This window comes from Salmo salar, chromosome 13, assembly GCF_965601325.2.
Source record: "Salmo salar chromosome 13, fSalSal1, whole genome shotgun sequence".
In the NCBI taxonomy this organism is placed as follows: Eukaryota; Metazoa; Chordata; class Actinopteri; order Salmoniformes; family Salmonidae; genus Salmo; species Salmo salar.
In genome coordinates, this window is record NC_138303.1 from 86,080,276 (window position 1) to 86,093,530 (window position 13,255).

The 13,255-nt window shown below is 41.2% G+C and overlaps 1 protein-coding gene across 3 annotated transcripts in view; it reads right to left on the bottom strand.

Moving 5' to 3' along the window:
• The window catches only part of LOC106567840 (unconventional myosin-Ic), a 35,777-nt gene extending 22,622 nt beyond the window's left edge, over positions 1–13,155 (bottom strand). Inside the window, exons 1-2 of one of the 3 annotated variants that reach the window (XM_014137627.3) lie at positions 5,141–5,510; positions 4,696–4,749 (exon numbers count right to left, since the gene is read on the bottom strand). Coding sequence is in view for 1 of the 3 variants with exons in the window: in XM_082960409.1 (XP_082816535.1) it covers positions 4,814–4,831 (18 nt within the window). In the remaining 2 variants the exon portion in view is untranslated. Of the gene's footprint in view, positions 1–4,695; positions 4,750–4,813; positions 5,511–12,804 lie in introns of those variants that run through there. The other 2 variants (XM_014137628.3, XM_082960409.1) reach the window with 2 other exon arrangements.
• Between the last annotated feature and the right edge of the window lie 100 nt (positions 13,156–13,255).

Genomic DNA, 13,255 nt, shown 5'->3' on the forward strand with positions numbered 1-13,255 from the left:
GTCAGAGAGGTGACCAAGAACCTGATGGTCACTCTAACAGAGCTCTAGAGTTCCTCTGTGGAGATGGGAGAACCTTCCAGAAGGACAACCATCTTTGCAGCACTCCACCCATCAGGCCTCTATGGTAGAGTGGAGCTCCCGCTTGGAGTTTGCCAAAAGGCACCTAAAGGACTGTCAGACCATGAAAAACAAGATTCTCTGGTCTGATGAAACCAAGATTGAACTCTTTGGCCTGAATGCCAAGCGTCATTTCTGGAGGAAACCTGGCACCATCCCTACAGTGAAGCATGGTTGTGGCAGCATCATGCTGTGTGGATGTTTTTCAGCGGCAGGGACTGGGACACTAGTCAGGATTGAGGCAAAGATGAACGGAGCAAAGTACAGAGAGATGAAAACCTGCTTGATGAAAACCTGCTCCAGAGTGCTCAGGACCTCAGACTGGGGTGAAGGTTCACCTTCCAACAGGACAATGACCCTAAATACTCAGCCAAGACAACGCAGGAGTGGCTTCGGGACAAGTCTCTAAATGTCCTTGAGTGGCCCAGCCAGAGCCCGGACTTGAACCCGATCAAACATCTCTGGAGAGACCTGAAAATAGCTGTGTAGCGACACTCCCCATCCAACCTGACAGAGCTTGAGAGGATCTGCAGAGAAGAATGGAAGAAACTCCCCAAATACAGGTGTGCCAAGCTTGCAGCGACATACCAAAGAAGACTTAAGGCTGTAATCCCTGCCAAAGGTGCTTCAAAAAAGGTACTGAGTAAAAGGTCTGAATACTTATGTAAATGTGATATTTCAGATATTTTCTAAATGTTCTAAAAAACTGTTTTTGATTCATTATGAGGTATTGTGTGTAGATGAATCAGGGGAAAAAACAATGTAATCAATTTTTGAATAAGGCTGTAACGTAAACCATTTTGGAAAAAGTCAAGGAGTCTGAATACTTTCTGAATGCACTGTATATTTGTTTCTACTGCCCTTTTGAATGTAATATTATATATTTGAAGCGTTGTAACTAATTTTGTGGTGACCATGCTTAAATTTGTTGCTCACATTGCTTGAACTGTTGTTCTCAGAGCACCATTGGAAATGAGACCCTGTTATCAATGGGTTCCCCTGGTTAAATAAAGGCTAATAAATAAATAAAAAGCATTGTAGCACAGTTGTTTTGTGCCATATTTTTTACCCTAACCATCTCCCTGTAGTTTTGAGCAGTTCTGCATCAACTATTGCAATGAGAAGCTGCAGCAGCTGTTCATTGAGCTCACCCTCAAGTCTGAGCAGGAAGAGTACGAGGCAGAGGGCATCACTGTGAGTCAGGGAGGGGTACTCAGAGAAAGAGAGGGGTGTTTTCATTCAAATACACAAAACAAGAATTGAGGTATACTAAGAAAAGCATATTGTCATGTAGTGATGAACAAAATACTGAGTAAAGGGTCTGAATACTTATGTAGATGTGACATTTCAACCCCAAAAAATGTAGAAATTAGCAAAAAGTTCTAAAATCCTGTAATTGCTTTGTTATTATCAAGGGGTCTCTAGACTTTTCGAAAGCACTGTAGATTCAGCTGCAGATCGATTTTGTTGTTGAGTGGATGGTTGGGGGGCCAGAACATAATTACAAATCATTTGCAGACTGCAAATTAACCGCAAGAAGCCCAAACAGATATATTATTTAATATTTGACTAAAACATCATAATTTCAAACCTTGCTTACATTTGTATACGATCACGTCTCTCTATTATGCGTGGGAATACTTGGAAACAGATTGCCAAAATTAAAATCACTTGGAGATGATTTCCTGGTGTTTTTAAAGTATTTTATGTCCAACAATGAAAATTCAAAAAATTATGTTGCTCAGAAAACTTGGTGGGCCAAATAAAATTGGCAGTTGGGGAACCATGTTGGGGGTCTGTGGTTGGCTTTTGACCATCTCTTTGGATTCCTCATGTTCTAGTCATTGTTAGAAAACAGTTTGGTTCAAATCAGATGTTAGATACTATTATTATGTAATATTATATGAATCCTATAAATTAAAATGGCCAATTTGGGTGCAATCAATTTGCTTAATTTCTCAGAGATCAAATTATATTTCAACAAAATAATGTTTCCAGAATGCTTATCTTATCTGTTTCTACTACAGAAACAATTTCAGAACAATCTGAGATGGTGGGTGTCATGGCTTGCTGAAATTACATTGAACAACCCCTATAATAGTGAGGGTTGAGGGTATTATAGTCCTATGGAGCCAAAAGGGTTGTGGATGATGCATCTATGAGAGGCAGCAGGGAGGCTTCAGCTGGACTTGGCTCTGGGCCCCTTAAGTCAGCTCAGTTGGGCTGATTCCCCTCAGTCTCTTCCTTATAAGGTGCCCCTCTCCTCTGTCCCCAGACAAACCTACTATGGGTGGACGCACATCATCTACACAGCTGGCTCTCTATCATGGATGTGCTAGCACTGGACAGTGTGGAAAAATACCAGTTACAGTATGTCCCTGGAGAGCCTAGAATCAGTCCCAGGAAATGTAGATGACACATTGTAATGGTGGGACAACTTTAGTCCAAATGCATACAGTACCAGTCAAAGGTTTGGACACACCTACCCATTCAAGGGTTTTTCTTTATTTGTACATTTTCTACATCGTAAAATACTAGTGAAATAACACATATGGAATCATGTAGCAACCAAAAAAAGTGTTAAACAAATCAAAATATATTTTAGAGTTTAGATCTGTCAAAGTAGCCACCCTTTGCCTCGATGACAGATTTGCACTCTTGGCATTCTCTCAACCAGCTTCATGAGGTAGTCACCTGGAATGCATTTCAATTAACAGGTGTGCCTTAAAAGTTAATGTGTGGAATTTATTTCGTTCTTAATGCGTTTGAGCCAGTCACTTGTGTTATGACATGGTGGGGTTGGTATACAGAAGATAGCTCTATTGGGTAAAAGATCAAGTCCATATTAGGGCAAGAACAGGTCAAATAAGCAAAGAAAAAGGACACGACTCCCGCCGAAGTCGGCTCCTCTCTTTGTTCGTGCGGCGTTCAACGTCACCGGCTTTCTAGCCATCGCTGCTCCATTTTTCATTCATCCATTCGTTTTGTCTTGTTCCCTGCACACCTGGTTTTCATTCCCCAATCACACTACATGTATTTATTCCTCTGTTCCCCCTCATGTCTTTGTGTGTGATTGTTTCGTGTTACGTGTCATTTTTGACGCGCTATTTCTGGTGTGTATTTATTCCATGTTTTTCATTCACGAGGTATGTTTATTTGTTTGTACTTTATTATTGTGACTGTTTGCGCGTTTTTGCACTTTGGCATATTGGATGGAGGTTTCGACACAGTGGCGTCCATCTGTTGGTTTCTCCTGCCTAAATAAAGTGTGCGCCTGTTCACAACTCTCTGCTCTCCTGCACCTCTCCGCTCCCAGTACACACACCATTGACAGACAGTCCATCATTACTTTAAGACATGAAGGTCAGTCAATCGTGAAAATTTCAAGAACTTTGAAAGTTTCTTCAAGTGCAGTCGCAAAAACCATCAAGCACTATCAAACTGGCTCTCATGAGGACTGCCACAGGAAAGGAAAACTCAGAGTTACCTCTGCTGCAGAAGATAAGCTCATTGGAGTTAACTGCAACTCAGAAATTGCAGCCCAAATATGTAAATGCTTCACAGAGTTCAAGTAACAGATACATCTCAACATCAACTGTTCAGAGGAGACTGCATGAATCAGGCCTTTGTGGTTGAATTGCTGCAAAGAAACCACTACTAAAGGACACCAATAAGAAGTAGAGACTTGCTTGGGCCAAGAAACAGGGCAATGGACATTAGACCGGTAAAGATCTGTCCTTTGGTCTGATGAGTCCAAATTTGAGAATTTTTGTTCCAACCGCCATGTCTTTGTGAGATGAAGAGTAGGTGAACGGATGATCTCTGCATGTCTGGTTTCCACCGTGAAGCATGAAGGAGGAGATGTGATGGTGTGAGGGTGCTTTACTGGTGACACTGTCAGTGATTTATTTAGAATTTAAGGCACACTTAACCAGCATGGCTACCACAGCATTCTGCAGCAATACGCCATGCACTTAGTGGGACTATCATTTGTTTTTCAAAAATTACAATGACCCAACACACCTCGCGGCTGAGTAAGGGCTATTTGACCAAGAAAGAGAGTGATGGTGCTGCATCAGATAACCTGGCCTCCATAATCACCCATCCTCAACCCAATTGAAATGGTTTGGGATGAGTTAGACCATAAAGTGAAGGAAAAGCAGCCAGCAAGTTCTCAGCATATGTGGAAACTCCTTCAAGACTGTTGGAAAAGCATTCCAGGTGAAGCTAGTTGAGAGAATGCCAAGAGTGTGCAAAGCTGTCATTAAGGCAAAGGGTGGCTACTTTGAAGATTCTCAAATATCAAATATATTTTGATTTGTTAACACTTTTTTGGTTACTACATGATTCCATATGTGTTATTTCATAGTTTTGATGTTTTCACTGTTATTCTACAATGTAGAAAATAGTACAAATAAAGAAAAACCCTTGAATGAGTAGGTGTGTCCAAACTTTTTACTTGTACTGTACACCCTGACTCATGCTGAGTACATTATTTGTGATTGATGAATGACTGAATGTGTCTCCCTTTCCTCTTTGTGGTCGCAGTGAGGGCAACCCAACATGAGCTTACATTACCTTGGTTTTCAGAGGAATGTTCCATATGTTCTGTACACATCTGCTCTGTGTGTTCTGCAACACACACACACACACAACATGTTATGAGCAGCATGTAGAGAAGGGAAATGGATCTTACCCTGCCTCGGTACCTCATCCTGTCCTAGCTTAGTGTTTGGTGATCTCGCTCTCTGGTCCTTGGTGCCTCTGGTCCTCCCTCCCCGTCAGGAAGACTCCCTACGTGTTCTAGTTAGCCTCTCTGTCCATGTGCAATAGATTCAGATTACAGTTACTCTCTCCTTCTTCTCTCTCTCGCACACAGTACAGTATACTGTCTCTGTAAGTCTGGTTTTCTCTCTCTCTCTCTCTCTCTCTCTCTCTCTCTCTCTCTCTCTCTCTCTCTTTCTCCTCTCAGTCCCTCCTGCTACACTATGAGGACAAAACACACAGCATCAAGCCTAAATACCAGCAGTTCAACTTGTTTACACCTTCAGCCCGGTAGTCCCATTGACAGGTCAAGAAAACATCCTCTTCTCCACTAGTCCGCAAGTTCTTAAACCACCGATCTGAAACACGGGCTGTAACTCCACTTACACGTCACACATTTGGACCGGAGCAACTTCCAAAAAAGAAAGAGAGAGAAAAATACGAGGGAAAGTATGCTGTCTGAGCCAGACCAAAGAATAGAGGGCAAAGAAAAGGAAGATTTCAAAAGGTTTGGAAAAATATGCTAACAGCCCATGGACGTCAACAAAACATGTAATCGGTCTGAAATTATATTAAAAAAGTTACAAAAATCATGACTGAGGTCTGAGGGCATTATTTCCCTCCCTCCCTCCTTCCTTCCTTCCTTCCTTCCTTCCTTCCTTCCTTCCTTCCTTCCTTCCCTCCCTCCCTCCCTCCCTCCCTCCCTCCCTCCCTCCCTCCCTCCCTCCCTCCCTCCCGTCTTCTCTTCTCCCACAAGCTGAGACAGATTTGTAGGAGATGACAGCAATAGAACTGTCACACCAACAAGATTAATTTCATACCCAACCCTCTCCTTTGGCTCTCTTCCCGTCCATGAAAAAAAAAAAAACTGTCCATTAAACACAAGATGCATCACTCTCTTACAATAACACCAGCACAGACATTTCTCTTATTTCATTACTCTGCTACCCCTTCTATGCCATATGTTTGTAGGCTATATGTTCACACATTTGTTCACACGTTTTGTAACTGTGTGTTAGTGATAACTATATCCCCTAACCCCTCATGTACAGTACACACAGAGTGGAGCAGCAGTGCACTTATTTGACAGTCTCTTTCACCCTACAGTGGCTTCACCCCCTGACAGGGTTGGTAAGGCCAAGGTCACTGGTCTCAGTTTGAGGACGGCACTCCCCATTGTCTGCCTCCACCTCTGTTCTGATTTCCAGTTACTATCATTTAAACCTCCCCTCCCCCCATTGTCCCCTCTCTCTCTTTGCCAACATCATCAGAAATCCAGCCTTGTGGAATTTGAATAATGTTTTCCAGACGGAGCCTCTCTCTCTCCGCCTCTGAACAGAGTCACATAAGGGCGGTGTGCAGAACAGTGAGATCCAATAGGTCTCCACCCAGACCTATCCTAAAAGACCCGCAGTGCATGCTATGCTCTCCACCCCCTTTTCACTCAATAACAACAAACAACATCTTTGGATGCGTTTTTACAAATGCTATAAAATACTTTTTTTTTTAAAGGCACCCCAACACTTTTTTACATAACCAAATAGAGCCTAAATAACTTCCCTACCATATTCAGTCCTTCTCATAGTAGCATAGACTGATGACTGACTCTAATTTATGAAATGACAGTTAATTGCATTACCAACTCAAAAACAGCAACATTGTGCATGATACTGTAGTCTAGCCTATATCTCCAACGACTAGACATTCTGACAAAAGCTGGGAGAGTTTGTTATGCTCTTAACCCTCATTGTGTTTTAACTGGTGCATTTTCCATCACTGGCATGATGAGGCTTGGAGGAATGATAATGATAATTTGGGGCAGGGAAGTCTGAGCGAGGCGAGGGGGGATTATCACACTGGATGTCATTCCCACACACACATAAGCACGTGCACTCGTGCACATACAACCATGCGTAACACATGCAGGTATGTACACACGCAGGTATGCATTCACCCTCACACATGTACACACACACACAGTTTATACATCAAATATTCATAGGAAGACCAGATGGACTTCAGTACCAAAAAACACACACATACACACAGGTACACACACACACAAAATGCATGTGTGGTGACAGCGTAAAAGAGGTAGGCTAATGAGTATCAGATATAATCCCTGGAACAGAGCAATAAGCTCATCGTTATCTACACGCCAACTCTTGCCAGACTTCTCTTTTTTCCTCTCTCCCTTTCTATCCCCGTTTATGCTGCCACCTAGACTCCATTTCACCCAGTCTGTTAGTGTTATAAAGCACTGACGCTTAAACAGTGTTCTGTGAGAGAAGTGCTTTGTCCAGAAAAAGGTTATTGGTGTATTAACAGAAAGTTGGTATTTTTTTTTAAACATTTATTTAACTAGGCAAGTCAGTGAAGAATAAATTATTATTTTACAATGACGGCTTACCCCGGCCAAACCAGGACCAATTGTGCGCCGCCCTATGAGACTCCCAATCACGGCCGGTTGTGATACAGCCTGGAATCGAACCAGGGCCTGTAGTGACGCCTCTAACACTGAGATGCAGTGCCTTAGACCGCTGCGCCACTCTGGAGCCCCTGTCATTGTGAGGTTGTGTAAACAGCAACCTATGTATGTAGCTCTGTCTAGTCCACTGGTTCCCAACCTTTTTTGCTTACTGTACCACCAACTGAATTTTGCTCTTCCCTTAGTACCCCTGAAGTACCCCCTCATGTACATTTTATCAGTAAGCATGTGGTCTCATGAGTGTTCTCAAGTACCCCTTGTGGATAGACCAAGGAATCTGGTTGGGAATCCCTGGTCTAGTCTATGAGTCTACAGTATCACACACCTTCTCCTGCTTGCTGTCCATCTGTGTTTGATTCCCACAGCCACCATCTTTTTCTCCCCCTCCTTACCTTCACTCACCCTCAGTAGTCTCAGGTCCCCTCTCACAGACAAAACACTGGAGCTGTTCCTCTGAATCCTCACCCACTATCTACAAAGGCCTAAGTCCTTTAGGGCTGGGTGGTATACCATATTTTACTATATACTGGTATACATTGCATGGACCGGTTTGGGTTTTTACTTTACCTTCTATAAGGGTATTTTAATGCTTGGTTTGTTAAATGTGATATGCCATGTGTGACATACATTTCTGTAGTTTAAACCGCAACTTGAGTCATCCCTCTCCACTCTCTCTCTCTCTATCCATGGCGCTTTCCACACAGACCTAGTCCCGACCCCTGTCACTCAAAGAGCGCATTTGTTGTTGCTTGACCATGAGACACTTCCATTCAGTCTACATGGTCAATGCAGCACATGCAACAATGTTGATGACAATGATGCTACTTCCACTTTGCTTCTTAATATAAATCCACAAGCGTTCTATAATTACTCTATTAGTTTGTGTTTCTTACATCTGCCGTCTTTTCTTAGCAAGTTTTAGCTAAATTGTATTAGCTGCTAATCGCTAGTTAACTGGCTAGCTAGTTAATAAATGAACTTAGTCAGAGCAAACGTAGCTAGCTAATACAGCCTGATACCAGTGATGGTGTAGGCCTAAATCAGCATGTTGTTTGTGCAACAGTATCTTCTGACATAGAATAATAGGCGAAGCATGAATATGTTGGCTACTTGAAGAAACATTTAACATAGCCAAAGATTATAGGGTCCCCTGGGAAACACTGACTAACACTTTGGTTCGTACCCTGTCGCATAAACTCCTCCCTGGCATTTTCATTCGTTGTCATGTCAAACAACTCTGTATTGAAAGTGCCCACTATAATTTATATTCTAACTATTGAATTAGACATATTTCCATGATACCAACAGTTCACCCAAGTGTTTTGATCTATATTGCAAATAAAATCGCAATTGCAACATTTAGTTAAAAATAAGGCCTAGATTATTTGTCCATATCGTGCAGCCCTACATGGCAGTGTGGAAATTGTCTCAAATGAGTGCACGAAATGCTGAAATTTATGAAAATTTCTGCTTGAAGTTAAAAGTGCATTGTGGGGTTGTGGTTTCAGGAAACCACCATGGTTGGCCTTTAAACAGGAAGTGGCAGTGAGGAGAGGAGGAAGTGAGCTCAGATCAGGTACCTGTGCATCAATAGAGACACTGTGTGGTATGCCCAAAAATAGGACATGGCTCATGCAAACACAAGCAACAAACCACACAACAACAACAGATGAACTGTAGGCCTAGAGACAAAAAGCAACTGAGTGACCCTATGCACTGCAGTTTAGTAACTTTAGTTCACACAACAGAGTGCATGGTCATATTTAATAAGCTAATAAGAAACTGATGAATTTTATAAAGGAGTTTGACCTTGGCATTACAGTTGCATTTTTGGTGACATTCCGCAGCTGACTGAAATATGTCAGATAATGATGTTCCCTCATGCACCACAGAAAGAGAAAACATCATCTTCCAGTGAGGAGGGAGGCTCATTCCAAGGCCAAGATGATCTAACAGAGGAGGCTAGCACAGTCCACACTAGGGTTGAATATTTTCCCGGTATTTTACAAATGTCCCATGCCGGAAATAAATCACTTTTCTCCCGGGTAACCCGGTATTTCCCGCCAAAACCGGAAGTGTTATTCAAAAGCATTATAAAGCATATGAATATGTCTGGATTTGAAACCTGATGCTACCTGAGCCTGATGAGCCATACATTAAATACCTTTTATGAGCCCTACGTTAACGACATTTAATGATCCCAAGCCCAAAAAAGCCTAAATGATTGTGCCATTATCCAATGCATATATGACATACTGTAGGCTACTGCACATTACGCACGACATAAAAACATAAAAACCCATATATGTAGCTAGCTTAGGTAAATAAATTAAACTAGTTCCAGTAGGCTAATCTTTTTTAGTGTGAACTGTATTACTGTACTGTATTGTATTATACTGTATTAAAGGGCCTGGAATTACGCACATCGTTCAAACTATGATAAAGCAGAAGAGAACATGTGATTCTGGTGCAGCACATGAGGCCTACAAGTTACAAGTATAGGATAGCAAATTTGATTTTAATTTTGAAATATAATAGGGCCCATTTGTATAGGTTAATTAGTAGACTGACGGATATTTAAAAAAAAATGTATTGTTCATTTAACTAGGCAAGTCAGTCAAGAACAAATTCTTATTTACAATGACGGTCTACCCCGGCCAAACGCTCCCTAACCCGGACGACGCTGGGCCAATTGTGCACCACCCTATGGGACTCCCAATCACAACCAGTTGTGATACAGCCTGGAATTGAACTAGGGTCTGTAGTAACATCGCTAGTACTGAGATGCAGTGCCTTAGACCGCTGCGCCACTCGGGAGCCTAACCTTACCAACCCCTACGCTATGTATTTTCTACATTGTAGAATAACAGTGAAGACATCAAAACTACGAAATAACACATATTGATTCATGTAGTAACCAAAAAAAGTGTTAAACAAATTAAAAAAAAAAAATCATATTTGAGATTCTTCAAATAGCCACCCTTTTCCTTGATGACAGCTTTGCACAGTCTTGGCATTCTCTCAACCAGCTTCACCTGGAATGTTTTTCCAACAGTCTTAAAGAAGTTCCCAAATATGCTGAGCACTTGCTAGTTGCTTTTCCTTCACTCTGAGCTCCGACTCATCCCAAACCATCTCAATTTGGTTGAGGTCGGGGGATTGTGGAGGCCAGGTTATCTGATGCAGCACTCCATCACTCTCCTTCTTAGTAAAATAGCCCTTACACAGCCTGGAGGTGTGTTGGGTCATTGTCCTGTTGAAAACAAATGATAGTCCCACTAAGCCCAAACCAGATGGGATGGTGTATCACTGCAGAATGCTGTGGCAGCCATGCTGGTTAAGTATGCCTTGAATTCTAAATAAATCACTGACAGTGTCACCAGCAAAGCACCCCCACACCATAACACCTCCTCCATGCTTTACGTTGGTAAATACACATGCGGATATCATCCGTTCACCTACTCTTCATCTCACAAAGACACGGCGGTTGGAACCAAAAATCACCAATTTGGACTCATCAGACCAAAGGACAAATTTTCACTGGTCTAATGTCCATTGCTCGTGTTTCTTGGCCCAAGCAAGTCTCTTCTTCTTATTGGTGTCCTTTAGTAGTGGTTTCTTTGCAGCAATTCAACAATGAAGGCCTGATTCATGCAGTCTCCTCTGAACAGTTGATGTTGAGATGTGTCTGTTACTTTAACTCTGTGAAGCATTTATTTGGGCTGCAATTTCTGAGGCTGGTAACTAATGAACTTATCCTCTGCAGCAGAGGTAACTCTGGGTCTTCCATTCCTGTGGCAGTCCTCATGAGAGCCAGTTTCATCATTGCGCTTGATGGCTTTTGTGACTGCACTTGAAGAAACTACAAATTCTTCCGTATTGACTGACCTTCATGTCTTAAAGTAATGATGCACTGTCGTTTTTCTTTGCTTATTTGAGCTGTTCATGCCATAATATGAACTTGGTCTTTTACCAAATAGAGCTATATTCTGTATACCCCCCTACCTTGTCACAACACAACTGATTGGCTCAAACGCATTAAGGATAGAAATTCCACAAATTAACTTTTAAGAAGGCACACCTGTTAATTGAAATGCATTCCAGGTGACTCCCTCATGAAGCTGGTTGAGAGAATGCCAAGAGTGTGAAAAGCTGTCATCAAGGCAAAAGGGTGGCTATTTGAACAATCTCAAATATAAAATATTTTGATTTGTTTCACAGTTTTTTGGTTACTACATGGTTCCATATGTGCTATTTCATAGTTTCGATGTATTCACTATTATTGTAGAATGTAGAAAATAGTACAAATAAAGAAAAACCCTTGAATGAGTAGGTGTTCTAAAACTTTTGACAGGTAGTGTATTTAATTTGTTTTGTTAAAAATATGGGGCTCAAAACAGGTGTGGCTCTGCCCTGAATGATTGGTCGCCACTGTAGATAAGTATAGGTCAGCAATGGGGAGTTACTGCTTCCTACAAGAGCACAAAACGTGTAGGCTACATTTCAAGCTGTCTTTGAAAGGCCAGTCAGGTAAAAAGCTTATATCTTAATTAAATGGGCAGTGTTGTATTTTGAGACAGGCTTGAATATGCAAATAAGCCAATAGGCAGAGGGGTAGCCTACACTGTCTAATTCTCTGTATGGTAATAATAATACATTTTATTTCGTATAGTGGTTTCTTGCATCATACAAAACAATACAATGCAATGCAATTCACAGACACCTATTTGGCCCATGGTGTTACAGACCAAGTAAGAAAGCATTCAGTAATATTAAGCCCTTCATAATGTAAAAACATTTTTAAAAGTCTCATGCAATTTAGGCCTGCATTGAACACCACATATAGGCTACTGTAGGCTATATCATATAAATCAGTGCACCCCAAAATTAGAGGGAACATTGTTTCTCACCTGTTAAAACTATAACCTAAGCATGATTGCAAAACTTAACACTGTGAAAATTGCAATAAATGCAATATTTGCTTGAAATAACTACCAGTGGGAGAATATAGCAGTTGGTTATATATATATTTTTATTTTTGCAAATAAATACAATCTTGTATTCAATATATTTAAAAAGTCAAGTGAAAATTACCCTATTGGCAAAATTATACAATTTGCAAGGCAAACACCAGATCAAAAGTGTGTTGGTTTTGAGTCTGATTTTACAAATAAGCATTTAGCCAACAGATTATTAATAATACATTTTCCACAACGTGGCAATTCTGAAGCATATGCGATACAAGTATAAAGGGTAATTTTGTTAACTATTATTATAAAGCTAACGTTAGCTGCAAAGGTTGCAGTCAGCTACAAAATACCATGATGAGTTCCTCCTTTGAGTAGCCTTGATCACCTTATCCATAAATGTAATATTTCAGCTAATTGAAGCAATGCTATAGCCAAAGATAAGAAAATGCTTGAATTAAAGCTTACCTTAAAGCTGAATACTTAATTTATGTTCCCGTTATTTCTGAAATTCCACATGAGCTCCGTAATCCACTCAAACCAACGCGTAGGAAAAGTGTCAGGGGACGAACTGTCACCATGGTGTCTTGTCCTGTCGTTTCAATGCTTGCCTCCCCGTGCTCAAATGTTTTGGAAGTAAGTCATCAATTATCAAATATAGAATTTTGGTGTGACGTGTGCTGCTGTGGCTGAACTTCAAATATGTCTATTGCATATATTCAACGCGTATTCGGGCTAAATTATTACATATATATTGCAGTAGCACTGGCCCCATGCATAGACGTGTAAAACCTGTATTTATTTGTACAAATATACGTACACAACAGTAGGCTACACCAGGGGGCGGCAATAGCCTTTACGGCATCAGATTTATAGAAGCCCACAAGACAGGGTCGTCACTAGCTTCTGTACGATAGAC